The sequence below is a fragment of the Chelonia mydas genome, chromosome 24 (genome assembly GCF_015237465.2).
Source record: "Chelonia mydas isolate rCheMyd1 chromosome 24, rCheMyd1.pri.v2, whole genome shotgun sequence".
Taxonomy (NCBI): domain Eukaryota; kingdom Metazoa; phylum Chordata; order Testudines; family Cheloniidae; genus Chelonia; species Chelonia mydas.
The window spans coordinates 19095649-19123172 of record NC_051264.2 but is presented as its reverse complement, the minus strand read 5'-3'; the positions used below and the strand labels follow the sequence as shown (position 1 = coordinate 19123172).

General features: G+C 48.6%; 1 protein-coding gene and 1 non-coding gene across 2 annotated transcripts; one reads left to right on the top strand and one right to left on the bottom strand.

The window, feature by feature from the left end:
- The first annotated feature begins 4116 nt into the window (after positions 1-4116).
- LOC102933533 (anionic trypsin-1) lies at positions 4117-8125 on the top strand. The gene is made up of 5 exons (XM_037882787.2): positions 4117-4156; positions 6112-6268; positions 6406-6665; positions 7603-7739; positions 7913-8125. Exons 1-5 carry the CDS (start codon positions 4117-4119, stop codon positions 8060-8062), a joined length of 744 nt encoding a protein of 247 aa, XP_037738715.1. The 3' UTR covers positions 8063-8125.
- Positions 8126-15811: 7686 nt separating this feature from the next.
- Positions 15812-26528, bottom strand: LOC102934296 (the record flags this gene model as incomplete). Its single annotated transcript, XR_005223056.2, has 5 exons — positions 15812-15961; positions 16135-16271; positions 17209-17468; positions 17606-17761; positions 26495-26528. It is a non-coding gene; the product is annotated as a trypsin-2 (transcript).
- Positions 26529-27524: the final 996 nt, after the last annotated feature.

Genomic DNA, 27524 nt, shown 5'->3' with positions numbered 1-27524 from the left:
TGCACGTTGTAAGGAGAGTGGTCACTTTGGATAGGCTATTACCAGCAGGAGAGTGAGTTTGTGTGTGTGGTTTTTGGAGGGGGGTGAGGGGGTGAGAGAACCTGGATTTGTGCAGGAAATGGCCCACCTTGATTATCATACACATTGTGAAGAGAGTGGTCACTTTGGATGGGCTATTACCAGCAGGAGAGTGAGTTTGTGTGTGTGGTTTTTGGAGGGGGGTGAGGGGGTGAGAGAACCTGGATTTGTGCAGGAAATGGCCCACCTTGATTATCATACACATTGTGAAGAGAGTGGTCACTTTGGATGGGCTATTACCAGCAGGAGAGTGAGTTTGTGGGGGGGGGGGGGAGGGGGCGGAGGGTGAGAAAACCTGGATTTGTGCTGGAAATGGCCCAACTTGATGATCACTTTAGATAAGCTATTACCAGCAGGAGAGTGGGGTGGGAGGAGGTATTGTTTCATGGTCTCTGTGTATATAATGTCTTCTGCAGTTTCCACAGTATGCATCCGATGAAGTGAGCTGTAGCTCACGAAAGCTCATGCTCAAATAAATTGGTTAGTCTCTAACGTGCCACAAGTACTCCTTTTCTTTTTGCGAATACAGACTAACACGGCTGTTACTCTGAAACCTGTATGGATAAAGTAGCTATGTTCTTTAGCTCTTGGCAAGATCACATGAGACATATAGGAACCACGCTGCAAAAGCAGATCCAATCCACTATTGTTCTCACCAAGTTTTACCCTGAGTTTGTAAAGAGATTCATTCATGTTATTGAACATGACTTTGATAAACCATTTCTGTTACACACTGGTACGGCTTCTAACCCAATGCTAGCCGTAGTGAGACAGAACCCAGGATGGGGAGCTCTTGGGACGCAGTCAGTGATGTTTGTGTCATCCCTGCCTGCATCAATTTTGCTTTGGGGGTGTGACGTTATCGACATAATGTGGGACCGTATAGATCATTGTTGCAACTGAGGTCCTGTAGTGGCACCAAATCTTGTATAAAGGGGGACAAATAAGGTGTCTAAGACAAGGTTATGGTTTGCTGGTTATTATTATGTGTCTATATGTGTGTATCATTTTTGTAGTTAAAGTTATGAATATTGGCTCTATACTGTCTGTATTTCAAACTTATGCTGTGCTTCTGGGTGACACCCCAGACAAGTTGGTGTCAGCTCTGCCTAGCCTGCTGCGTGGCCCATTAAAGACCATCAGCTATACCACTGACCCATTGATGGAAGGCAGATAGGCCTTGTGACTCAGCAAAGTATACTTGCCCATGTGACTCCAAACTCCATTTTGCTGTAATTTTCCACAGTAAGAACAAAGAGGTGTTCTTACACCTGGAAAAGACTATAAAAGGCTGATGCCTTATCTCCATCTGGTCTTCAATCCTGCTTCTTACCTCTGGAGGGACTTTGCTACAAACGGAACCTCTAAACAAAGGACTGATGACCCATCCCAGCTGTGGAGGCACTCCAGAGACTTGATTTGAACCTGCCGTTTATTCCATCACTGCTACAAGCCTGAACCAAGAACTTTGCCATTACTGGTCATGACCCGGTTATGTAATTGATTCCATTTAACCAATTCTTGCTCTCATCTATATCTTTTTACTTTTATGAATAAACCTTTAGATTCTAAAGGATTGGCAACAGCGTGATTTGTGGGTAAGATCTGATTTGTATATTGACCTGGGTCTGGGGCTTGGTCCTTTGGGATCGAGAGAACCTTTTTTCTTTTACTGGGGTATTGGTTTTCATCACCATTTGTCCCCATAACGAGTAGCACTGGTGATAATACTGGGAAACTGGAGTGTCAAAGGGAATTGCTTGTGTGACTTGTGGTTAGCCAGTGGGGTGAGACCAAAGTCTGCTCTGTTTGGCTGGTTTGGTTTGCCTTAGAGGTGGAAAAACCCCAGCCTTGGGCTGTAACTGCCCTGCTTGAATCATAGAATATCAGGGGTGGAAGGGACCTCAGGAGGTCATCTAGTCCAACCCCCTGCTCAAAGCAGGACCAGTCCCCAGTTTTTGGCCCAGATCCCTAAATGGCCCCCTTGAGGATTGAACTCACAACCCTGTGTTTAGCAGGCCAATGCTCAAACCACTGAGCTATGCCTCCCCCCAATTTCTCCTGCATTGGCACTCTCAGTTGGGTCCCATCAGAACCAGCATCATTACAACTGGCTATCAGAGTAAACAGAGGGAGCCCCTGTGCAATAGCATGTGTGGAAAAGCCTGGTGGCCTTAGCTGGGCTGATCTGGAGCTAAGCTGTGAGCTAGGCCTCTCCGAGCAAAGGCTACTCTGCTGTTGCTTTTTTAGCCAATGATGCCGCCCCCCAGCCTCTGACCAATCCCAGAAGCACACGAAGCGCTTCTGCAACTCAGGTCAGTCTAACTTCAATACCTGGGCAGATAGGGGAACAAAGGATTAGGAAATCCATTGGAAAGCCTCTAGAGAATATCAGGGTGATAAGCAATAGCCAACCGCTTCATCGGAGGTTTTAAGACCAGGCTGGGCAAACATTTGCCAAGGAGATCTTGATACGCTTAATCCTGCCAGCGTGGGGGATGGACTGGCTCAGTCGTTCTCAACCAGGGGTACCTGTACCAATGTGGGTACCCCCAGAGGTCTTCCAGGGGGTACATCAACTCATCTAGATATTTGCCTAGTTTTACAACAGGCTACACATAAAGCACTAGTGAAGTCAGCACAAATTACAATTTCATACAGGTGATATGTATATAACCACACTAGACACTGAAATGTAAGTACAATATTTATATTCCAATTGATTTATATGATAAAAATGAGAAAGTAGCCATTTTTCAGTACTAGTGTGCTGTGACACTTTTGCATTTTTATGTCTGATTTTGTAAGCAAGTAGTGAAACCCGGGAGGTACACAAGACAAATCAGACTCAAATAAGACCCCTGAAAGGAGCAAAGTAGTCTGGAAAGGTTGAGAGTCACAGGACTAGATGACCTCGAGGTCCCTTTCCAGCCCTACCTTTCTAGGAGATGTCTGTGTGTGGTTCTTGCCCCTGTCTCTCTGTGTGACAGGTGAAACCCCACTGAGATCTGCATATTCAGTTATGCAAGAACAGCAGTGATTCAGGAAAGCAAACAGCATAAGCAAGGAAATAGCATGGCCTACAGCAGCGGTTCTCAAACTTCATGGCACAATGACCCCATTCTGACAACAAAAATTACTACACAACCCCATGAGGTGGGAGGACCAAAGCCTGAGCCTGCCTGAGCCCCACTGCCCTGGGTGGGAGGGCCAGAGTGGAATCCCAAGGGCTTCAGCCCCAGGCAGGGGGCCTGTAACCTGAGCCCTGCAGCCCTTGGCTGAAGGCTTTTGCCCTGGGCGGTGGTGCTCGGGCTTTGGCCCCAGCATGTCTAAGCCAGCCCTGGCCACCTCATTAAAATAGGGTCGCAACCCACGTTGGGGTCCCAACCCACCGTTTGAGACCCGCTGGCCTAGAGCAGTGACTTTCGCACTTTAGCAAGCAAAAAACCAGGGCAACATGTCTCAGCACCAAAATGGTACCTCCCGTAGCCCCCTAACGCCATGCCAGGGTCCTGCGGTCAGCCCTAGCCGCAAGGGGAGAGCGTCCCCGACTCAGACCGACCTTACTCCCTGCAATACAGCACCCCTGAGCTCTGGGTGGGGGAATGGGGTCAGCTCCATGAGGGGAGAGTGCCCCCCTATTGAGCTCCCACCACCCCCTAGCACTGAACTGGGGCATTAGTATCAGCACTGACTGTGAGAGGAGAGTGCCCCCCTACTGAGGTCCCATCCCACTCCCTGAAGACAGCTGTTAAGAGAGGTCTCTGGAACGCCTGCCATTGTACTGCTCTTATGGTGCATATTGAGGGGTCTGGTATTAGAAGAATAAATCTGGCTAAGAATCAGAAATAAAGAGGTCAGTTGTATTTTAAGGCATTATTCATTGCCCTATCAGTGGCTCATGTGAAAGCTGCATCTGCTGCCCACATGGAGAAATCCCCAGCAAGCAGATTAGGGATAAACTTTCCATAACAGCTCCCCTATAAATACCTGAGGACTGGGGCTTGTTCTTTCATGTCCAACAGCCTGGATAGAAGTATGACAATGTGGCTCGTGCTGGCGTTGCTTGCGGTGGCAGGTAATTATCTTGTGTGCAGCCAGGCTAGCTTGTGGAGCTCAGTAGTGACGAGGGGCCAGGACATAGCTGCAAAATCAGAGTGAAATTAAACAGGCTCCAGCTAAGGGTTAGAATGAAACAAAGTGTAATTTCTGCAGGAGCTAGTGCATTAGTAAAGGAGCAGCTGAAACCTCCGGGTTTGCCTGGGCATCTCTGCATTAGGGGTGGATGAAGGGCCAGGTACTCTGCTGTGTCCTGGCTCTGCCCAGCAGGAGTGGAGGCGTGTGTTGATTAATATATGCTGGGCTAGTGTTTATATATCTCACATTATCAATAGGAATATATCAGTAAGTATTAAGCACTTAAGAATAATATAACAGTAGTTACATAGCCTAGAGTGGCCTATACTTGTTATAGAACCCTAATCACTTATGCTGAGTGTCCCATAACCCCTTGCATTTACTAAAGAAAGTTTTGGCTTAAGCAAATAGGGAAGCTGTCAAGCCCAGGACAGATGACAGCTTTACCATAGCACCAGATAGGGAGTTGCTCTTACAGGCCTATACTGGAATGTCCCTAAGGAAAAGGACAAGACATGATCGTTCTACCCTCGCTCAGACCCAGGAGGTGCCTTCATGCCCTTTGTTCCCTGGAATGCAAGTCTTCAAAACAAACCTGATACGGGTAGGACATGGTACCAGGAAAACAAGGTAGAAAGCTGATTAGTTAAATCTAGCTTCAGATGACACACATAGCACCTTGTACTTGTAAACAGGCAGGACATAAAAAGATGGGTTTAGGGGCGTAACTTTGTGAGCATACCTTCCGTGTCAGGTAAATGTAACAATGCTGAATGAGACAGCTTCCTGGAGACTGGTATCGTATAGAACCTTTTCCCTGCACTTTCTTATTATAGGCTTTCAGCAATAAACCTCACTGATCCTGGTTATTTGGTCACTTGAATCTACCTCATAACAAACCGAAGTGTGGTCAAGCAACTGCCTATGCAATTTAACAATCAATGCAGATAAATGGGAACAGAGCAGTGGCCCATTGCCGCACAGGAGAGAGCCCTGTCTATCTAACAGTGGTATTTAAAATGACTATTACCACAATAAGGCCCCTAATCCAGCAACATATAGTGTGCAAACCCAATGGGCTGACTCACCTGAGTAAGGTCATATGTATGTACGAGTGTTTGCAGGATTGGGGCCTAAGCAATGAATCCCACAAGCCAAATGGGCATCCTAGACTCACACGTGCGCAGTCTGTGCCACCTTGCCAGTGCTCACAAGAGTTTAAAGCTCCTGACAACAGACACCTTCCCTCCCCTGCAGATTGTAAACAAGGTCCTTTATCTCTCTAAGAGTTTATCCAAATGAAATTGGAGGGTCATTTTCAATGTCTAAAATGCTCCCATGTCACTGATCATGGCAGAGACTGGTGCAAAAGCCTGGGTTCTATTCACCCTGTATGGGATTTATTCACCTTCTGCATTTTGCTCGTCTCAGGCAAGTGGAACAAGGCTCAGCAGTGTCATTACCTGGCTTCCGTCCGCATGAGTCAAGGCTCTTGTGGTGTGTTTCCAACACAGCAAGAAAATGTAAAAAACCCAAGGAGAGACAGCAGCAGTCCCCCGATCCCACAGTCTGACCTGTATGGAGAGCACTAGCCCACTGGAGTCCCACTGAGAGAACATCTGCATGGATCCCACTGCAGGAGTAGGCCCGTGGGCCCATTAAAGCAACACTCCTGGTTATAGGTTCTCTAAAGTCCTCCACTTACAAAATTCACACCTGAAGGATTTGACACACTAACAGCATCCACCCTGGTCAGCGCCAGAGCCCACCACCAGCTCGTCAGACCCAAAGCGGGGACAGGAACAAGAGTCCAGAGCTTTCCCAGCCCCGCTGCATGCATTGCCGCTTCATTACAGATGTCACCCATGTAATCCAGTGAACGCTTTCACCCCACAGCTGCTGCACCACACGGAGGAGACAAGATTGTCGGAGGATACGAGTGCACCCCCCATTCACAGCCCTGGCAGGTCTCCCTAAACGTCGGGTACCATTTCTGTGGTGGATCCCTCATTACGGACCAGTGGGTGGTGTCAGCTGCCCACTGCTGGTACTAGTAAGTGAGGAACTCAGCGTCTGTGTGTGCGTGTCACTGCGTCTTTATTGCAGTACCAGGGGGGTGGGAGCAGGCTGAGGTTAGAGGGGCTGGTGGGGCCTGTCCAGAGGGGCTCTGAGCCACCGTTTGTTTCCCAGCCCCAACTCCATGCAGGTGATCCTGGGAGACCACAACATCCAGGTCTTTGAACATACCGAGCACCTGATGCGCATCGAGACCATCGTGTGGCACCCCAGCTATGACTACCAGACAATGGACCACGACATCATGCTCATCAAGTTGGCCCACCCTGTCCAGACTGACACCTATGTCCAGCCCGTTCCCCTGCCGACCGCCTGCCCAGCTGCTGGCACTTCCTGTGTGGTGTCGGGATGGGGCAATATCCTCAGTGACGGTGGTGAGTTTAGCCCTCTTTCTGTCTCAGGAGCTCCCAGGCTGCTCAACACCATCATCTACTGATAACACGGCCCACAATGTGCCAGGCATTTGTGGACGTCCCTGCCCAGAGAACTCCTAGTCCAAGCACAGACACGGAGAGGCAGGGTTGGGGGGAGGTACAGCAAACAGGGATTTTACACCAGTGGGGCACCCTGACCTGGCCTGCCAAACCCCACTGGAGCCCCCTTCCACAACCCTAGTGATGAGCTCTGAGTCCATCTCTGTGCACCCTCTGCCCTGTATTGACACTGCCCGGACCTGGCCAGCTGGCACAGCCCAGAGGTTAGTGTCCACTGAGGTTGGCTGTGAACTGGTGCCTCGAACGGCGACAGGTGCATGGAGTTAGCACAAGGCACTTGTTCACATACCTGAGAAAACAAAGGCCGGATACAAGGTGATGGGTATTGCCAACAGTAACTAAACCATCCTCACATGTGCCCCTTCCCCACCCCACAGGGAGCCCAACCCCATTTTACAGGGGGGGAACTAAGCCAGAGCTCCTCCAGAGCTGTGGAGATAGCCCAGGAGTCCTGACTCCCCCGCCCCCCACACACCCTACTCTAACCCACTAGCCCCTATTCCTCTTTCAGAGCCAGGATAGGACCCAGGAGTCCCGGCTCCTGGCCCCCCCGCTCTAATCCACTAGACCCCACACCCTCCCAGAGTTGGGGAAGGAACCCAGGAGTCCTGACTCCCACGCCCACTTTGCTCTAACTCACTAGCCCCTACTCCCCTCCCAGAGCCAGGGAGAGAATCCAGGCACGCTCACGCCCACTTTCACATTCAGAGTATTCTGTCTCCCTGACTAGTGTTCAGGATAGCGATTTTATCCCTCCAGGGTGCAGCATGGGAAGGAGGAGAATACCTAGTGCTAACAATTCGCCTCTACCTTTCAGTGTTCAGCCCATACAACCTGCAGTGCGTCAACATCCCCATCCTCAGCAACGCGGAGTGCGAGGGCTCCTACCCTGGGATGATCACCAACACCATGCTGTGCGCTGGCTACCTGGAGGGAGGCAAGGATGCATGCCAGGTGAGGGCTAATGGCCACAGCTCTGTCAGGCTGTTAGAGAGACTCTAGCCCTCCTGCCAGCAAACAGGGGGAAGGACCTGGGGAATGCATGCAGTATAAGGGACTGGGGAGGTACGGTGACTTTAACCGCCCGTTAATTTGCTGGCATCTCCTTCCTCTCAACTTACACACAGGGAGACTCTGGTGGTCCACTGGTCTGCAACGGGGAGCTGCAGGGCATTGTGTCCTGGGGGATCGGCTGTGCCCAGAAGGACCAACCCGGTGTCTACACCAAAGTCTGCTCCCTGCTGCCCTGGATCGAGAGCACCATGGCTGCCAACTAGTTCAGACAGAATGCTTCACGTCTGGGAACGTGTACACTCCCACCGCTCCACTGGACCCAGACGAGGGGAAGAGGGAGGGCATCTCAATGTGGGTTGGTGCACTACCACTGTACTGCATAGCCAGAGCGAGTGCAAGAGGTGGCAATAAATCCAGCTGACCCCACAAGTTATTCCTGTTTGTGTTGTGCTCTGGGTCCTGACGATTACAGGCTCAGCTAATTAATAATAATTAACATAGCAACTAGCCGTTTTAAGGCCAGAAGAGACCTAGTCCGATCCCCGGAACAGCACAAGCCAGAGAATCTTTCCCAGCAACTCCTGCACTATAGGGAAATGTTCTGCCCTCTTTGTGCCCCCTTTTTATTCAGTGCTTCTCAAACAGTCCCCGAACCTGCAATCAGATCCGAAGGCACAGAAGGTCACCAGGGCCTGACCACACAGATCCCGCTGCACACTCAGTGCCACGCAGTCACATCAGTAACTCACCCAGCGCCGCATGTTTGCACCTTCTGTATTAAAGGGCACTGGTTTAAAAGTGTGCTGGGGCTGGGTGCTAGGCGCCGACCCCCACCCCCAGACACTGCACACATATACCTTGAGAGGTAAGTTTCAGAGTGGTCCTTGTGGCACCTTAGAGACTAACAAATTTATTTGGGCAGAAGTTAAGTTCCTCTCCACCAGCCCCCATCGGAGTATTAAGGCTTTCAAGACAGATTGTGGAAACACAGGAAAGGCACATAGTGGGGCTGGGTGTTTCCGTGCAGTGCACGACAGTACAATTTTGGGTTTACACTCCCGAGGGGGTGTGCACTTGAGTACTAGGCAATTCCCGAGCTGAGTCTTCCCACGCAGAGTTGATTTCAGTGTCTGTGTCTTTGTGCAGCTGGGTGTGTCCCTACCTGTGTGTGTGCTGGAGGAGGCTGGAGGGCCTGGCTCAGCAGGACAGGGTGAGGGAGCCGAGGCTGATGGAACAGGCGGGCTCAGTTGTATCCCAGTGTATCAGGTAGCACCCCGGAAGGTGGGGGGCTACCCGTCACAACAACAGCGTAAGAATGGCCATAATGGGTGTGACCATGCCTCAGTGGGTCACAACTGAGGATGCCAAATTCAGGACGAACTGCTGAGAAATAGGGCAGATACACCCCAAGACTGGTGGCTATTCCCCCATAGAACATACCAAACCAGCAACAAAAGTAAACTTCTGTTTCACCACACGGGCTAACAAGAAGTAATAAAACCAGATTCCTTGGGCATTCCAGTCCTTATATTAGCACTGAAAACACTGGATTTAAAGGTGAGTGGTTCCTTACAACCAGTCTCATCAATTAAAGGTTCCTCTGATCCCAAAGGACCAGCCACACACTCAGATCAATATATAACTTAGATCTTACCCAAAAATCACACTGATGCCAATTCTTTAGTATCTAAGACTAAAGGTTCATTCATAAAATGAAAGAAAGAAAGAAAGAAAGAAAGAAAGAAAGAAAGAAAGAAAGAAAGAAAGAAAGAAGAGTTAAAATTGGTTAAAGGAATCAAATACATACAGTAATTGCAAAGTTCTTGGTTCAGGCTTGTAGCAGTGACAGAATAAACTGCTGGCTTAGGTCAAGTCTCTGGCTGATTCCAAATCATTGGAAGGTCCTCAGTCCATTGGTTAGAATGCTCCCATTAGTATAAATTCATAATTCAGGGGCTGGAGCAGGATAGAGGCAAAATGGAGGGGTTTCCAGGCCATTTATATCCTCTGCCATGTGGAGGGAAACACACTGTTTCAAAACAAAAACCTCAGCATTGCTAGTGGAGAATCACAGGTGACCAGATAGTGTTTTGAGTCACATGGACAAGTCACATGTTCATGCCCAGTTTTGCTCAGTCATTGCAGGAAACCATTACCTATACTTCAAGGATTTGGTTTTAAAGCAATTTCAAATTACATCTGAAACGTACAGAGTAAACTTTTGAACCCTTAAGAGAGGGCCTGGACTAAGTAATGTGGCTTATCTAAACCAGATGAAGGATCTGTTAGATAAATGGGTCCAAGGAAGGGGTGTCTCTAGCTTTAACGGAATGTGTGATTTGATAGCTCAGGAGCAATTCCTGAATACGTCCAAGGAGAAAAAAAACAACATACAGACAGAGAGAGCCTTTGTTTCTCCCCCCCTCCAGCTTTGAAAGTATCTTGTCTCCTCATTGGTCATTTTGGTCAGGTGCCAGCGAGATTATCCTAGCTTCTTAACCCTTTACAGGTGAAAGGGCTTTTCCTCTGGCCAGGAGGTATTTTAAAGGTGTTTACCGTTCCCTTTATATTTATGACACGCCCCCCCCAAATCAAAGATAGGGTGAAACGCTGGCTGGGATTTCTTCCTGGAGCTCTAGGAAAAAACAGAGTGAATAAGACACATGCACCTCTAAATATACTACCAAGTATATAAAGACTAACAATATTTTCCACATCTCAAGGACGATTTTAACCAGTTGATTCTGGGAAACTTTCACGGGAGAGTGCATCAGCCACTTTGTTAGATGCTCCTGAGATGTGTTGGATGTTGAAATCAAAATCTTGGAGAGCTAAACTCCACTGAATAAGTTTTTTGTTATTTCCCGTGGCGGTATGAAGTCACTGTAGCGCAGCATGGTTGGTTTGCAGGTGGAAACGCCGTCCCCAAACATATGGGCTTAGCTTTTCTGGGGCCCTTAGTACAGGGTTAGACATGACTGTCGCTTTAAGCTGGTTAAAAGCCTTCTGACACTCTTTGGTCCACTGAACGGCATTTGGCTGTTTCTTTTTGGTTAGGTCTGTCAGTAGGGCAGCGATTTGGCTGTATTGCGGTACAAATCGTCTGTAATAACCAGCCAAGCCTAAGAGGGATTGAACCTGTTTCTTTGACTTTGGGACAGGCCACTTTTGGATAGCATCCACTTTGGCCTGTCGTGGGTTGATAGTTCCTTGACCCACCTGGTGTCCAAGGTAAATCACTCTGTTTAGGCCTATTTGACACTTCTTAGCCTTAACAGTTAGTCCTGCCTCCCTTATGCGCTCGAAGACTTTTTGTAGATGTTCCAGGTGTTCTGCCCAGGAATCCGAAAATATGGCCACATCGTCAAGGTAGGTGACTGCATATTCTCCTAATCCCGCTAGGAGACCATATACAAGTCTTTGGAAGGTGGCGGGTGCATTCCGCAGCCCGAAAGGGAGTACATTAAATTCATACAGCCCGAGATGTGTGGTGAAGGCTGACCTTACCTTGGCGGATTCATCTAGCGGTACCTGCCAGTACCCCTTGGTTAAGTCCAAGGTAGAGATGAACTGGGCCCGTCCCAGTTTCTCTAATAGTTCATCTGTGCGTGGCATTGGATAGTTGTCTGGGCGAGTTACAGCATTTAGCTTACGGTAGTCCACGCAAAAACGTATCTCCCCATCTGGTTTGGGAACTAGAACCACTGGAGATGCCCATGCACTGCCAGAAGGGCGGATTACTCCCATCTGTAACATATCCTGGATCTCCCGTTCTATAGCAGTTTTAGCTTGAGGAGACACCCGGTAAGGTTGGACTTTAATTGGGTGAGCATTACCTGTGTCAATGGAGTGGTATGCCCGTTCAGTCAGTCCTGGGGTGGCTGAGAACGTCGGCGCGTAGCTAGTGCACAGCTCCTGGATCTGCTGTCGCTGCATACACCCAAGGGTCATGGAGAGGTTCACCTCTTCCATGCCACCAGCACTTTTCCCTTCGTAGTAGACACCTTCAGGCCACTCAGCGTCGTCTCCTCCCTGGGCTGTAAACTGATAAACCTTTAATTCTCTGGACTAACAGGGCTTTAGAGAATTACTGTGGTACACCTTAGGCTTTCGGTTGGAGGTGGGGAATGCTATGAGATAATTAACAGCTCCCAGGCGCTCCTGGACCATGAATGGCCCTTCCCACGACGCTTCCATTTTTGGACCTGGAGCGCCTTTAAGACCATGACCTGGTCCCCTACTTTGAAGGAACACTCTCTGTCATGTTTATCATACCAGGCTTTTTTTCTTTTTGAGCATCCTATAGGTTTTCTTTAGCAAGGGCTAAAGAGGTTCGGAGGGTGTTTTGTAGGTTGGTTACAAAGTCCAGAATGTTAGTTCCTGGAGACGGTGTAAATCCCTCCCATTGCTGCTTCACCAACTGCAATGGCCCCTTAACCTCGCGGCCATATACAAGTTCAAATGGTGAAAATCCTAAACTGGGGTGTGGTACAGCTCTGTAGGCAAAGAGCAACTGCTGCAACACTAAGTCCCAATCATTGGAGTTCTCATTTACGAATTTACGTATCATGGCCCCCAAAGTTCCATTAAACTTCTCCACCATGCCATTTGTTTGATGGTGGTAAGGAGTGGCAACCAAGTGATTTACCCCATGAGTTTCCCAAAGGCTTTCCATAGTTCCTGCCAGGAAATTAGTCCCTGCCCCTGTGAGGATGTCGGAGGGCCAACCTACCCTGGCAAAAATGTCAGCTTGTGCCTGGCACACACTTTTAGCCCTGGTGTTGCTTAGAGCTACTGCTTCCGGCCATCGGGTGGCAAAATCCGTGAAAGTCAGTATGTACTGCTTTCCTCTGGGTGTCTTTTTCGGAAAAGGACCCAGAATATCCACAGCTACTCGCTGAAATGGAACTTCAGTGATGGGGAGTGGCTGGAGAGGGGCTTTGACCTGGTCTTGGGGTTTTCCCACTTTTGGGCATACCTCACAAGACCGGACATAGGTAGAAACATCCTTGCCCATTCCCTCCCAGTGGAATGACCTCCCCAACTGGTCTTTGGTCCTGTTCACCCCAGCATGGCTACTAGGATGATCGCGGGCTAAGCTCAAGAGCTTGGCCCGGTACTTAGTTGGAACTACCAACTGTCTCTGAGGATGCCAGTCTTCCTGGTGTCCACCAGAAAGAGTTTCCTTGTATAAAATTCCTCTTTCTACAACAAACCTGGATCGATTAGAAGAGCTGAGAGGCGGTGCGTTGCTCCATGCCGCCATCCAAGCTCTCTGGAGGCTCATCTGCTTCCTGTTTGGTCTGGAACTGTTCCCTTGATGCTGGAGACATCAGTTCCTCATTGGATTGTGGACCGAGGCTTGGTCCCTCTGAAGTGATGTAGGGGATGGGGCTGTTTCCGTTGACTGTGAACCGCTCTCCGTTGGGGCACTATGTTGGGGTTCAGGCTCTGGCTGAGCCTCTTGTGTAGGGTTATGGGCTGCTGCCGGTTCAGGTTCGGTGGGGCCCTTGGTGTTGGGGTTGCAAGTACTGGATTCAGTGCTGGGAATGGGTCTGGTGCTAGTTGTTCCGCCGGTTCCAGTTCTGGCTCTGTCTGGGTCTCTGGGACTTGATCCACTACTGCTGTTGCAGACATTGGCCTGGGGTCCGGGTCCATCACCTCTGACCGGGTCCTGGTAGAAGTTTCCAGAACAGAGCTAGGCATGACGGCTGGTTTAGCCTGGCTGCGGGTGACCATTCCCACCCTCTTGGCTAGCTTCACATGATTGGCCAAGTCTTCCCCTAACAGCATGGGGATTGGATAATCATCATAGACTGCAAAAGTCCACGTTCCTGCTCTGGCCCCAAAGCAGAGAAAAAAACTCCAACTGCTTCCAGCTGGAAACCTGCTTTCCAGCAGCCCAAAGGAAAAAAAATTCCCTTTTAAAATCTGAGTTTCTGGTTCAAAAAATCTCAAATTGATCTCAAAATGATTTCAAGTTAATCCCACCACTCTGCCACCATGTCAAGGTTCCTTCCCCACTCTGAACTCTAGGGTACAGATGTGGGGACCTGCATGAAAACCTCCTAAGCTTACTTTTACCAGCTTAAGTTAAACTTCCCCAAGGTACAAACTATTTTACCTTTTGCCCTTGGATTTTCGCTGCCACCACCAAACGTCTAACCGGGTTTATTATTGGGAAAGAGTCGTTTGGAAACGTCTTTCCCCTCAAAATCTTCACCAAAACCTTGCCCCCCCTTCCTGGGGAAGGTTTGATAAAAATCCTCACCAATTTACATAGGTGACCACAGACCCAAACCCTTGGATCTTAAGAACAATAAGAAAAGCATTCAGTGTCTTACAAGAAGAATTTTAATAGAAGAAAAAGTAAAAGAATCACCTCTGTAAAATCAGGATGGTAAATACCTTACAGGGTAATTAGATTCAAAACATAGAGAATCCCTCTAGGCAAAACCTTAAGTTACAAAAAGACACAAAGACAGGAATATCCATTCCATTCAGCACAACTTATTTTCTCAGCCATTTAAAGAAATCATAATCTAACGCATCTCTAGCTAGATTACTTACTAAATTCTAAGACTCCATTCCTGTTCTGTCCCCAGCAAAAGCATCACACAGACAGACACAGACCCTTTGTTTTTTTCCCTCCTCCCAGCTTTTGAAAGTATCTTGTCTCCTTATTGGTCATTTTGGTCAGGTGCCAGTGAGGTTATCCTAGCTTCTTAACCCTTTACAGGGGTGAAAGGGTTTTTCCTCTGGCCAGGAGGGATTTTAAAGGTGTTTACCGTTCCCTTTATATTTATGACAGAAGTTTACTTTTGTTGCTGGTTTGGTATGTCCTATGGGGGAATAGCCACCAGTCTTGGGGTGTATCTGCCCTATTTCTCAGCAGTTTGTCCTGAATTTGGCATCCTCGGTTGTGACCCCCTGAGGCATGGTCACACCCATTATGGCCATTCTTACGCTGTTGTTGTGACGGGTAGCCCCCCACCTTCCGGGGTGCTACCTGATACACTGGGATACAACTGAGCCCACCTGTTCCACCAGCGTCGGCTCCCTCACCCTGTCCTGCTGAGCCAGGCCCTCCAGCCTCCTCCAGCACACACACAGGTAGGGACACACCCAGCTGCACAAAGACACAGACACTGAAATCAGCTCTGCGTGGGAAGACTCAGCTCGGGAATTGCCTAGTACTCAAGTGCACACCCCCTCGGGAGTGTAAACCCAATATTGTACTGTCGTGCACTGCACGGAAACACCCAACCCCACTTTGTGCCTTTCCTGTGTTTCCACAATCTGTCTTGAAAGCCTTAATACTCCGATGGGGGCTGGTGGAGAGGAACTTAACTTCTGCCCAAATAAATTTGTTAGTCTCTAAGGTGCCACAAGGACCACTCTGAAACTTACCTCTCAGGGTATATGTGTGCAGTGTCTGGGGGTGGGGGTCGGCGCCTAGCACCCAGCCCCAGCACACTTTTAAACCAGTGCCCTTTAATACAGAAGGTGCAAACATGCGGCGCTGGGTGAGTTACTGATGTGACTGCGTGGCACTGAGTGTGCAGCGGGATCTGTGTGGTCAGGCCCTGGTGACCTTCTGTGCCTTCGGATCTGATTGCAGGTTCGGGGACTGTTTGAGAAGCACTGAATAAAAAGGGGGCACAAAGAGGGCAGAACATTTCCCTATAGTGCAGGAGTTGCTGGGAAAGATTCTCTGGCTTGTGCTGTTCCGGGGATCGGACTAGGTCTCTTCTGGCCTTAAAACGGCTAGTTGCTATGTTAATTATTATTAATTGGCTGAGCCTGTAATCGTCAGGACCCAGAGCACAACACAAACAGGAATAACTTGTGGGGTCAGCTGGATTTATTGCCACCTCTTGCACTCGCTCTGGCTATGCAGTACAGTGGTAGTGCACCAACCCACATTGAGATGCCCTCCCTCTTCCCCTCGTCTGGGTCCAGTGGAGCAGTGGGAGTGTACACGTTCCCAGACGTGAAGCATTCTGTCTGAACTAGTTGGCAGCCATGGTGCTCTCGATCCAGGGCAGCAGGGAGCAGACTTTGGTGTAGACACCGGGTTGGTCCTTCTGGGCACAGCCAATCCCCTAGGACACAATGCCCTGTAGCTCCCCGTTGCAGACCAGTGGACCACCAGAGTCTCCCTGTGTGTAAGTTGAGAGGAAGGAGATGCCAGCAAATTAACGGGCGGTTAAAGTCACCGTACCTCCCCAGTCCCTTATACTGCATGCATTCCCCAGGTCCTTCCCCCTGTTTGCTGGCAGGAGGGCTAGAGTCTCTCTAACAGCCTGACAGGGCCGTGGCCATTAGCCCTCACCTGGCATGCATCCTTGCCTCCCTCCAGGTAGCCAGCGCACAGCATGGTGTTGGTGATCATCCCAGGATAGGAGCCCTCGCACTCCGCGTTGCTGAGGATGGGGATGTTGACGCACTGCAGGTTGTATGAGCTGAACACTGAAAGGTAGAGGCGAATTGTTAGCACTAGGTATTCTCCTCCTTCCCATGCTGCACCCTGGAGGGATAAAATCGCTATCCTGAACACTAGTCAGGGAGGCAGAATACTCTGAATGTGAAAGTGGGCGTGAGCGTGCCTGGATTCTCTCCCTGGCTCTGGGAGGGGAGTAGGGGCTAGTGAGTTAGAGCAAGGTGGGCGTGGGAGTCAGGACTCCTGGGTACCCTCCCCAACTCTGGGAGGGTGTGGGGTCTAGTGGATTAGAGCGGGGGGGCCAGGAGCCGGGACTCCTGGGTCCTATCCTGGCTCTGAAAGAGGAATAGGGGCTAGTGGGTTAGAGTAGGGTGTGGGGGGGGCGGCGGAGTCAGGACTCCTGGGCTATCTCCACAGCTCTGGAGGAGCTCTGGCTTAGTTCCTCCCCTGTAAAATGGGGTTGGGCTCCCTGTGGGGTGGGGAAGGGGCACATGTGAGGATGGTTTAGTTACTGTTGGCAATACCCATCACTTTGTATCCGGCCTTTGTTTTCTCAGGTATGTGAACAAGTGCCTTGTGCTAACTCCATGCACCTGTCGCCGTTCGAGGCACCAGTTCACAGCCAACCTCAGTGGACACTAACCTCTGGGCTGTGCCAGCTGGCCAGGTCCGGGCAGTGTCAATACAGGGCAGAGGGTGCACAGAGATGGACTCAGAGCTCATCACTAGGGTTGTGGAAGGGGGCTCCAGTGGGGTTTGGCAGGCCAGGTCAGGGTGCCCCACTGGTATAAAATCCCTGTTTGCTGTACCTCCCCCCAACCCTGCCTCTCCGTGTCTGTGCTTGGACTAGGAGTTCTCTGGGCAGGGACGTCCACAAATGCCTGGCACATTGTGGGCCGTGTTATCAGCAGATGATGGTGTTGAGCAGCCTGGGAGCTCCTGAGACAGAGAGAGGGCTAAACTCACCACCGTCACTGAGGATATTGCCCCATCCCGACGCCACACAGGAAGTGCCAGCAGCTGGGCAGGCGGTCGGCAGGGGAACGGGCTGGACATAGGCGTCAGTCTGGACAGGGTGGGCCAACTTGATGAGCATGATGTCGTGGTCCATTGTCTGGTAGTCATAGCTGGGGTGCCACACGATGGTCTCGATGCGCATCAGGTGCTCGGTATGTTCAAAGACCTGGATGTTGTGGTCTCCCAGGATCACCTGCATGGAGTTGGGGCTGGGAAACAAACGGTGGCTCAGAGCCCCTCTGGACAGGCCCCACCAGCCCCTCTAATCTCAGCCTGCTCCCACCCCCCTGGTACTGCAATAAAGACGCAGTGACACGCACACACAGACGCTGAGTTCCTCACTTACTAGTACCAGCAGTGGGCAGCTGACACCACCCACTGGTCCGTAATGAGGGATCCACCACAGAAATGGTACCCGACGTTTAGGGAGACCTGCCAGGGCTGTGAATGGGGGTGCACTCGTATCCCCCGACAATCTTGTCTCCTCCATGTGGTGCAGCAGCTGTGGGGTGAAAGCGTTCACTGGATTACATGGGTGACATCTGTAATGAAGCGGCAATGCATGCAGCGGGGCTGGGAAAGCTCTGGACTCTTGTTCCTATCCCCGCTTTGGGTCTGACGAGCTGGTGGTGGGCTCTGGCGCTGACCAGGGTGGATGCTGTTAGTGTGTTGGACATGAAAGAACAAGCCCCAGTCCTCAGGTATTTATAGGGGAGCTGTTATGGAAAGTTTATCCCTAATCTGCTTGCTGGGGATTTCTCCATGTGGGCAGCAGATGCAGCTTTCACATGAGCCACTAATAGGGCAATGAATAATGCCTTAAAATACAACTGACCTCTTTATTTCTGATTCTTAGCCAGATTTATTCTTCTAATACCAGACCCCTCAATATGCACCATAAGAGCAGTACAATGGCAGGCGTTCCAGAGATCTCTCTTAACAGCTGTCTTCAGGGAGTGGGATGGGACCTCAGTAGGGGGGCACTCTCCTCTCACAGTCAGTGCTGATACTAATGCCCCAGTTCAGTGCTAGGGGGTGGTGGGAGCTCAATAGGGGGGCACTCTCCCCTCATGGAGCTGACCCCATTCCCCCACCCAGAGCTCAGGGGTGCTGTATTGCAGGGAGTAAGGTCGGTCTGAGTCGGGGACGCTCTCCCCTTGCGGCTAGGGCTGACCGCAGGACCCTGGCATGGCGTTAGGGGGCTACGGGAGGTACCATTTTGGTGCTGAGACATGTTGCCCTGGTTTTTTGCTTGCTAAAGTGCGAAAGTCACTGCTCTAGGCCAGCGGGTCTCAAACGGTGGGTTGGGACCCCAACGTGGGTTGCGACCCTATTTTAATGAGGTGGCCAGGGCTGGCTTAGACATGCTGGGGCCAAAGCCCGAGCACCACCGCCCAGGGCAAAAGCCTTCAGCCAAGGGCTGCAGGGCTCAGGTTACAGGCCCCCTGCCTGGGGCTGAAGCCCTTGGGATTCCACTCTGGCCCTCCCACCCAGGGCAGTGGGGCTCAGGCAGGCTCAGGCTTTGGTCCTCCCACCTCATGGGGTTGTGTAGTAATTTTTGTTGTCAGAATGGGGTCATTGTGCCATGAAGTTTGAGAACCGCTGCTGTAGGCCATGCTATTTCCTTGCTTATGCTGTTTGCTTTCCTGAATCACTGCTGTTCTTGCATAACTGAATATGCAGATCTCAGTGGGGTTTCACCTGTCACACAGAGAGACAGGGGCAAGAACCACACACAGACATCTCCTAGAAAGGTAGGGCTGGAAAGGGACCTCGAGGTCATCTAGTCCTGTGACTCTCAACCTTTCCAGACTACTTTGCTCCTTTCAGGGGTCTTATTTGAGTCTGATTTGTCTTGTGTACCTCCCGGGTTTCACTACTTGCTTACAAAATCAGACATAAAAATGCAAAAGTGTCACAGCACACTAGTACTGAAAAATGGCTACTTTCTCATTTTTATCATATAAATCAATTGGAATATAAATATTGTACTTACATTTCAGTGTCTAGTGTGGTTATATACATATCACCTGTATGAAATTGTAATTTGTGCTGACTTCACTAGTGCTTTATGTGTAGCCTGTTGTAAAACTAGGCAAATATCTAGATGAGTTGATGTACCCCCTGGAAGACCTCTGGGGGTACCCACATTGGTACAGGTACCCCTGGTTGAGAACGACTGAGCCAGTCCATCCCCCACGCTGGCAGGATTAAGCGTATCAAGATCTCCTTGGCAAATGTTTGCCCAGCCTGGTCTTAAAACCTCCGATGAAGCGGTTGGCTATTGCTTATCACCCTGATATTCTCTAGAGGCTTTCCAATGGATTTCCTAATCCTTTGTTCCCCTATCTGCCCAGGTATTGAAGTTAGACTGACCTGAGTTGCAGAAGCGCTTCGTGTGCTTCTGGGATTGGTCAGAGGCTGGGGGGCGGCATCATTGGCTAAAAAAGCAACAGCAGAGTAGCCTTTGCTCGGAGAGGCCTAGCTCACAGCTTAGCTCCAGATCAGCCCAGCTAAGGCCACCAGGCTTTTCCACACATGCTATTGCACAGGGGCTCCCTCTGTTTACTCTGATAGCCAGTTGTAATGATGCTGGTTCTGATGGGACCCAACTGAGAGTGCCAATGCAGGAGAAATTGGGGGGAGGCATAGCTCAGTGGTTTGAGCATTGGCCTGCTAAACACAGGGTTGTGAGTTCAATCCTCAAGGGGGCCATTTAGGGATCTGGGCCAAAAACTGGGGACTGGTCCTGCTTTGAGCAGGGGGTTGGACTAGATGACCTCCTGAGGTCCCTTCCACCCCTGATATTCTATGATTCAAGCAGGGCAGTTACAGCCCAAGGCTGGGGTTTTTCCACCTCTAAGGCAAACCAAACCAGCCAAACAGAGCAGACTTTGGTCTCACCCCACTGGCTAACCACAAGTCACACAAGCAATTCCCTTTGACACTCCAGTTTCCCAGTATTATCACCAGTGCTACTCGTTATGGGGACAAATGGTGATGAAAACCAATACCCCAGTAAAAGAAAAAAGGTTCTCTCGATCCCAAAGGATCAAGCCCCAGACCCAGGTCAATATACAAATCAGATCTTACCCACAAATCACGCTGTTGCCAATCCTTTAGAATCTAAAGGTTTATTCATAAAAGTAAAAAGATATAGATGAGAGCAAGAATTGGTTAAATGGAATCAATTACATAACCGGGTCATGACCAGTAATGGCAAAGTTCTTGGTTCAGGCTTGTAGCAGTGATGGAATAAACTGCAGGTTCAAATCAAGTCTCTGGAGTGCCTCCACAGCTGGGATGGGTCATCAGTCCTTTTGTTAGGGGGCTTATTCCTTCACCCACTCACTTCCCTGGTCCTTCTCGCATGAACAGAGAGCAACAATACCCGAAGTCCAAAGGTGCAAACAATTCGATGTTTATTGGGGTGAACTTCCAGCAAGCATGATTCCAGTTTCCTTCCTTAGTATCCTCCTTCCCAGCTCTGACACCACAGAGCCTTACACCTGTGTCCCTGTTCCCATTCCTGCCCTTAGCAAAACAGGATTCCAGTTTCCCCACTCCCATTCCCTGTTCCCATCTCCCCCTTCAGCAAAACATGATTCCAATTTCTCCACTCCCATTCCCTGTTCCCATCTCCCTCACCCGCATGCCCATGCCCACCCCCACCCAGCCACCCACGCCCACCCACTTCCTCATTGACTACAGATTATATAGTAAAACTTGAGTTCTGCTTAGCTATACCTTAACCAATCATTTTCCTGAAATTTAACTAACCAATCCTAACATATTGTAACATGATTATGTAACCAATTATATCCCACCACCTTAATTAGTTTACACCCAGCAAAATTAATTATACAGCAGACAGGAACAATCACAGAACCAGACAGAGATTATACAGACAAACAATAGCAAAGTGGGAAAACAATACAGAAGTGAGGATTTCACATCCCAGCTATTGATAAGTGAGTTCTTGCCAGACAGGATGCTATCAAACTAAGTTTCCTTTTACATTTTCTAGGCACTTCCCTTTCTTTGGAGGTGATAGGAATTATCAGGACAGCATTGTATTCAGGACAGGATTGTATTCCTAACAGCCCAATAGCACCTTCTTTCAATGTGGCTAGTTTGGAATGTGAGGATGTGACTGTTCGCTTCCTGGCTTATGGCTGCCTCTGCTGCTTAGCCAAAGGCCTTAGCCTAAGAACAGGGCCTCAAACTGTCACAGTAAAAGAAGGCCCTTACACCAGCAGACAGTGATTTTGATTCTTTCTTTTATACCTCTAGAACTAGCCAAGTAATAAGAATACCCCTAAATTCTTAAAGTACAGGCCTTTACAGACAGGCCTGAATATCTATATCCTAACACCTTTGTTTAGAGGTTCCGTTTGTAGCAAAGTCCCTCCAGAGGTAAGAAGCAGGATTGAAGACCAGATGGAGATAAGGCATCAGCCTTTTATAGTCTTTTCCAGGTGTAAGAACACCTCTTTGTTCTTACTGTGGAAAATTACAGCAAAATGGAGTTTGGAGTCACATGGGCAAGTATACTTTGCTGAGTCACAAGGCCTATCTGCCTTCCATCAATGGGTCAGTGGTATAGCTGATGGTCTTTAATGGGCCACGCAGCAGGCTAGGCAGAGCTGATACCAACTTGTCTGGGGTGTCACCCAGAAGCATAGCATAAGTTTGAAATACAGACAGTATAGAGCCAATATTCATAACTTTAACTACAAAAATGATACACACATATAGACACATAATAATAACCAGCAAACCATAACCTTGTCTTAGACACCTTATTTGTCCCCCTTTATACAAGATTTGGTGCCACTACAGGACCTTAGTTGCAACAATGATCTATACGGTCCCACATTATGTCGATAACGTCACACCCCCAAAGCAAAATTGATGCAGGCAGGGATGACACAAACATCACTGACTGCGTCCCAAGAGCTCCCCATCCTGGGTTCTGTCTCACTACGGCTAGCATTGGGTTAGAAGCCGTACCAGTGTGTAACAGAAATGGTTTATCAAAGTCATGTTCAATAACATGAATGAATCTCTTTACAAACTCAGGGTAAAACTTGGTGAGAACAATAGTGGATTGGATCTGCTCTTGCAGGGTGGTTCCTATATGTCTCATGTGATCTTGCCAAGAGCTAAGGAACATAGCTACTTTATCCATACAAGCTCTGGCAAATGTTTGAAACCCAGTTAACATCAAGTCAATGTAGACATTGATGTTGTCCATGGTATAGAAATCTTGGCATTTAGCCGTGAAAGCAATTTGGTAGTGTGCCTCAGTTTCCCCTTTCATACAGCACATCAGTTCCAAGACTGTTCACAGCCATTAACTGTGCAACATCAGCATAACAAGGGCTTTTACATAAAGTGTGATCTTATGTATAGCTTTTAACATATTCAAGGGATTTTCCAAAAGATTGGGCACATTGCACATTTTTACAGTTTTTGGTAATAGCAACACATTAGTTACAAGAATTACCATTAGCAATAACAAGAAATTCATTGCAAGTGTCCATTTACAATAATTTTTGTCATGCCACACCTTTGGCTCAATACCATTGAGGTTTGGGCCTTTTAGGGTTAGCCTGTGGCTTCCCTTTGCAACATTAAGGTCTCTCTTTCCTTCCTGTCCTGAAGGATCAAACCCTGATTTCTCTTGCTTAACGGAATTCACTGGCTGATTGGGTGTGCCCTCTATGCTAACAACTATTAGCAAAAAGAAAAGGAGTACTTGTGGCACCTTAGAGATTAACAGATTTATTTGAGCATAAGCCTTCGTGAGCTACAGCTCACTTCTTCGGATGCATGTAGTGGAGAATCTCCTTTCCGCTGCATGCATCCGATGAAGTGAGCTGTAGCTCACGAAAGCTTATGCTCAAATAAATTTGTTAGTCTCTAAGGTGCCACAAGTACTCCTTTTCTTTTTGCGGATACAGACTAACAGGGCTGCTACTCTGAAACTAGCTATTAGCAAGTCTTCTCCCAGTCAGTCAAGTAATTTGCATTACCACAGACAGGAGCCAGTTCACCAGTTTTCAGATCCTTAACTGCTAGCGATACCAAGACTGGACTCTGTCTTAAAGAGATACCATCCATTTTCACTAACAACTGTTGTCCTTCCCTTACCAACCTCTGCTTCCACACGGAATTAGATGTTAAGTTCACTGAGAGACTACAAGTCATATCCAAAGTGTCTAGAGGTGAGAGTAGACCCGCCATCTACCCAGTCTTCCCTCTGAATCTGAGACACAGACTGTTCACTCACAGAATCTATGGGCTTGGCTACACTTGCACTTTGTACCACAATAAAGCCGCCCAGAGCGCTTTACCTTATTCCCCGTCCACATTGGCAAGGCACGTAGAGTGCTCGGATTCCATGGCTGGAGCGCTCCTGGTACTCCACCTCGGCGAGAGGGATAATGGCTGTTGCGTATTGGCTGAGACACCCCAGAGTCAGTGTGAAAGAGAAGTTACTGCGCTATGATTGACCTCCATAAACGTCCCATAATCCCCTGAAGCCAAGTGGTCACTCTTCCCTTTGTGGTGAAACCAGTGCAGAAGTGCGTTTCAAAGCTCTGTTTCAGACAGTGGGTGCTTATCTGATCGGACAAACATTTACTGTTTGCTTTGAGTGAGTGAGTGAGTGAATGAGAGGCGGGGACGGGGGCTGAACTTACAAGACAGCATGCTGACACACTCTCAGCACCCCAAAACCCACTATCTCCCCCCCACACACATTCACACAACACACTCCACCCCACCCCCCTCATTTGAAAAGCACATTGCAGCCACTTGAGAGCTGGGATAGCTGCCCATAATGCACCGCTCCCAATGCCACTGCAAGTGCTGCAAATGTGGTCATGCCAGTGCGCTTGAAACTGTTAGTGTGGACAGACTGCAGCGCTTTCCCTACTGCACTCTACGAAGGCTGGTTTAACCCAAAGCGCTCTACAGCTGCAAGTGTAGCCCTAGCCTACATGGAGATATTCCTCTCTCAACAACCTTGTCTCCCCAACAAGCTGGCCAAACACAGCCACTTCGTCATAGGGCTGTTTAAATTCCTTAACAGCTTTTACTCCATCTGAGACCTTTTCAAAGCTATCCACACACTGGATCTTTCAAAAGGAAAGTCAGTGGATCCATTCACAACAGAAAATTTCTGCCTGTTAGGGACTGAAACTTCCTTGATTAAATCACTTTTACACCCTTCAGTTGCAGTAAACTGCTTGCAAAGACTCCATGAGGATTCCTTTCCTTAGGGGCTTTTCTGTGCAACAATTTACCCTTCACAGAAATTCTGCCCTTACCCTCTTCACCTAGGGCTTGCTCTAAAGGAACACTTTCCTGAGCAAAAACAGACTCTTTCTGGGTCTCACATACATCCAGCATCACCTCTGGCTCATCAAGCGGATTCCTACACAATCCCCTTTCAGGCAAATTTATAGACTTCCTAGATGAAAGGTTATAAACATTCTCCTTCCCTTTGCCACACACAAGTTCAGGAATCTTTTTCTTCCTGCTACAAGTTTCCACACCATCAGTAGGTGACACAATCAAATAACCTTTATGCTCTCCTTGTGCCCTGGCTAGGTTATCACCCTGATTAGACAGAGTTGCTACACCGATTCAGAGTAACAGCCGTGTTAGTCTGTATTTGCAAAAATAAAAGGAGTACTTGTGGCACCTTAGAGACTAACCAATTTATTTGAGCATATGCTTTCATGAGCTACAGCTCACTTTATCGGATGCATACTGTGGAAAGTGTAGAAGATCTTTTTATACACACAAAGCATGAAAAAATACCTCCCCCCACCCCACTCTCCTGCTGGTAATAGCTTATCTAAAGTGATCACTCTCCTTACAATGTGTATGATAATCAAGGTGGGCCATTTCCAGCACAAATCCAGGGTTTAACAAGAACGTCGGGGGGGAGGGGGGGAGGAAAAAACAAGGGGAAATAGGTTACCTTGCATAATGACTTAGCCACTCCCAGTCTCTATTCAAGCCTAAGTTAATTGTATCCAATTTGCAAATGAATTCCAATTCAACAGTTTCTCGCTGGAGTCTGGATTTGAAGTTTTTTTGTTGTAATATCGCAACTTTCATGTCTGTAATCGTGTGACCAGAGAGATTGAAGTGTTCTCCGACTGGTTTATGAATGTTATAATTCTTGACATCTGATTTGTGTCCATTTATTCATTTACGTAGAGACTGTCCAGTTTGACCAATGTACATGGCAGAGGGGCATTGCTGGCACATGATGGCATATATCACATTGGTGGATGTGTAGGTGAACGAGCCTCTGATAGTGTGGCTGATGTTATTAGGCCCTGTGATGGTGTCCCCTGATATGTGGGCACAGTTGGCAACGGGCTTTGTTGCAAGGATAGGTTCCTGGGTTAGTGGTTCTGTTGTGTGGTATGTGGTTGCTGGTGAGTATTTGCTTCAGGTTGGGGGGCTGTCTGTTATGGGTAAGGACAAAGTCACAAGTTCAGCCACCAGGTTAGCCGTGACATTATCGGGGATAGTGTTCTTGACGGCTTGTAGTCCATCTTTGTGTGGAATGTTGGTGTAGAGGGCTTCTACACCACGGCTAACCTGGTGGCTGAACTTTGTGACTTTGTCCTTACCCATAACTATTTTACATTTCGGGACAATGTATACCTTCAGATCAGCGGCACTGCTATGGGTACCCGCATGGTCCCACAGTATGCCAACATTTTTATGGCTGACTTAGAACAACGCTTCCTCAGCTCTCGTCCCCTAACACCCCTACTCTACTTGCGCTATATTGATGACATCTTCATCATCTGGACCCATGGAGAAGAAGCCCTTGAGGAATTCCACCATGATTTCAACAATTTCCATCCCACCATCAACCTCATCCTGGTCCAGTCCACACAAGAGAGCCACTTCCTGGACACTACAGTGCTAATAAACGATGGTCACATAAACACCACCCTATACCGGAAACCTACTGACCGCTATTCCTACCTACATGCCTCCAGCTTTCACCCTGACCACACCACACGATCCATCGTCTACAGCCAAGCTCTGCGATACAACTGCATTTGCTCCAACCCTTCAGACAGAGACAAACACCTACAACATCTCTATCGAGCATTCTTACAACTACAATACCCACCTGCGGAAGTGAAGAAACAGATTGATAGAGCCAGAAGAGTTCCCAGAAGTCATCTACTACAGGACAGGCCTAACAAAGAAAATAACAGAACGCCACTAACCGTCACCTTCAGCCCCCAACTAAAACCCCTCCAACGCATTATTAAGGATCTACAACCTATCCTGAAGGATGACCCAACAATCTCACAAATCTTGGGAGACAGGCCAGTCCTTGCCTACAGACAGCCCCCCAACCTGAAGCAAATACTCACCAGCAACCACATACCACACAACAGAACCACTAACCCAGGAACCTATCCTTGCAACAAAGCCCGTTGCCAACTGTGCCCACATATCTATTCAGGGGACACCATCACAGGGCCTAATAACATCAGCCACACTATCAGAGGCTCGTTCACCTGCACATCCACCAGTGTGATATATGCCATCATGTGCCAGCAATGCCCTCTGCCATGTACATTGGTCAAACTGGACAGTCTCTACGTAAATGAATAAATGGACACAAATCAGATGTCAAGAATTATAACATTCATAAACCAGTCGGAGAACACTTCAATCTCTCTGGTCACACGATTACAGACATGAAAGTTGCGATATTACAACAAAAAAAACTTCAAATCCAGACTCCAGCGAGAAACTGTTGAATTGGAATTCATTTGCAAATTGGATACAATTAACTTAGGCTTGAATAGAGACTGGGAGTGGCTAAGTCATTATGCAAGGTAACCTATTTCCCCTTGTTTTTTCCTACTCCCCCCCCCCCCAGACGTTCTTGTTAAACCCTGGATTTGTGCTGGAAATGGCCCACCTTGATTATCATACACATTGTAAGGAGAGTGATCACTTTAGATAAGCTATTACCAGCAGGAGAGTGGGGTGGGGGGAGGTATTTTGTCATGCTTTGTGTGTATAAAAAGGTCTTCTACACTTTCCACAGTATGCATCCGATAAAGTGAGCTGTAGCTCACGAAAGCATATGCTCAAATAAATTGGTTAGTCTCTAAGGTGCCACAAGTACTCCTTTTCTAGTTGCTACACCCTTTCCCAGCCACACACTAGCAACAGGCAAAATACAAGGACCAGAATTGTCT

Bases quoted from the DNA above. Each gene is read 5' to 3' on its own strand.
- LOC102933533 (XM_037882787.2), top strand. From the start codon at position 4,117: ATGACAATGTGGCTCGTGCTGGCGTTGCTTGCGGTGGCAG. The intron at 6,666-7,602 runs GTGAGTTTAGCC...TCTACCTTTCAG, and splicing joins CAATATCCTCAGTGACGGTG to TGTTCAGCCCATACAACCTG. The intron at 7,740-7,912 runs GTGAGGGCTAAT...ACTTACACACAG, and splicing joins GAGGCAAGGATGCATGCCAG to GGAGACTCTGGTGGTCCACT.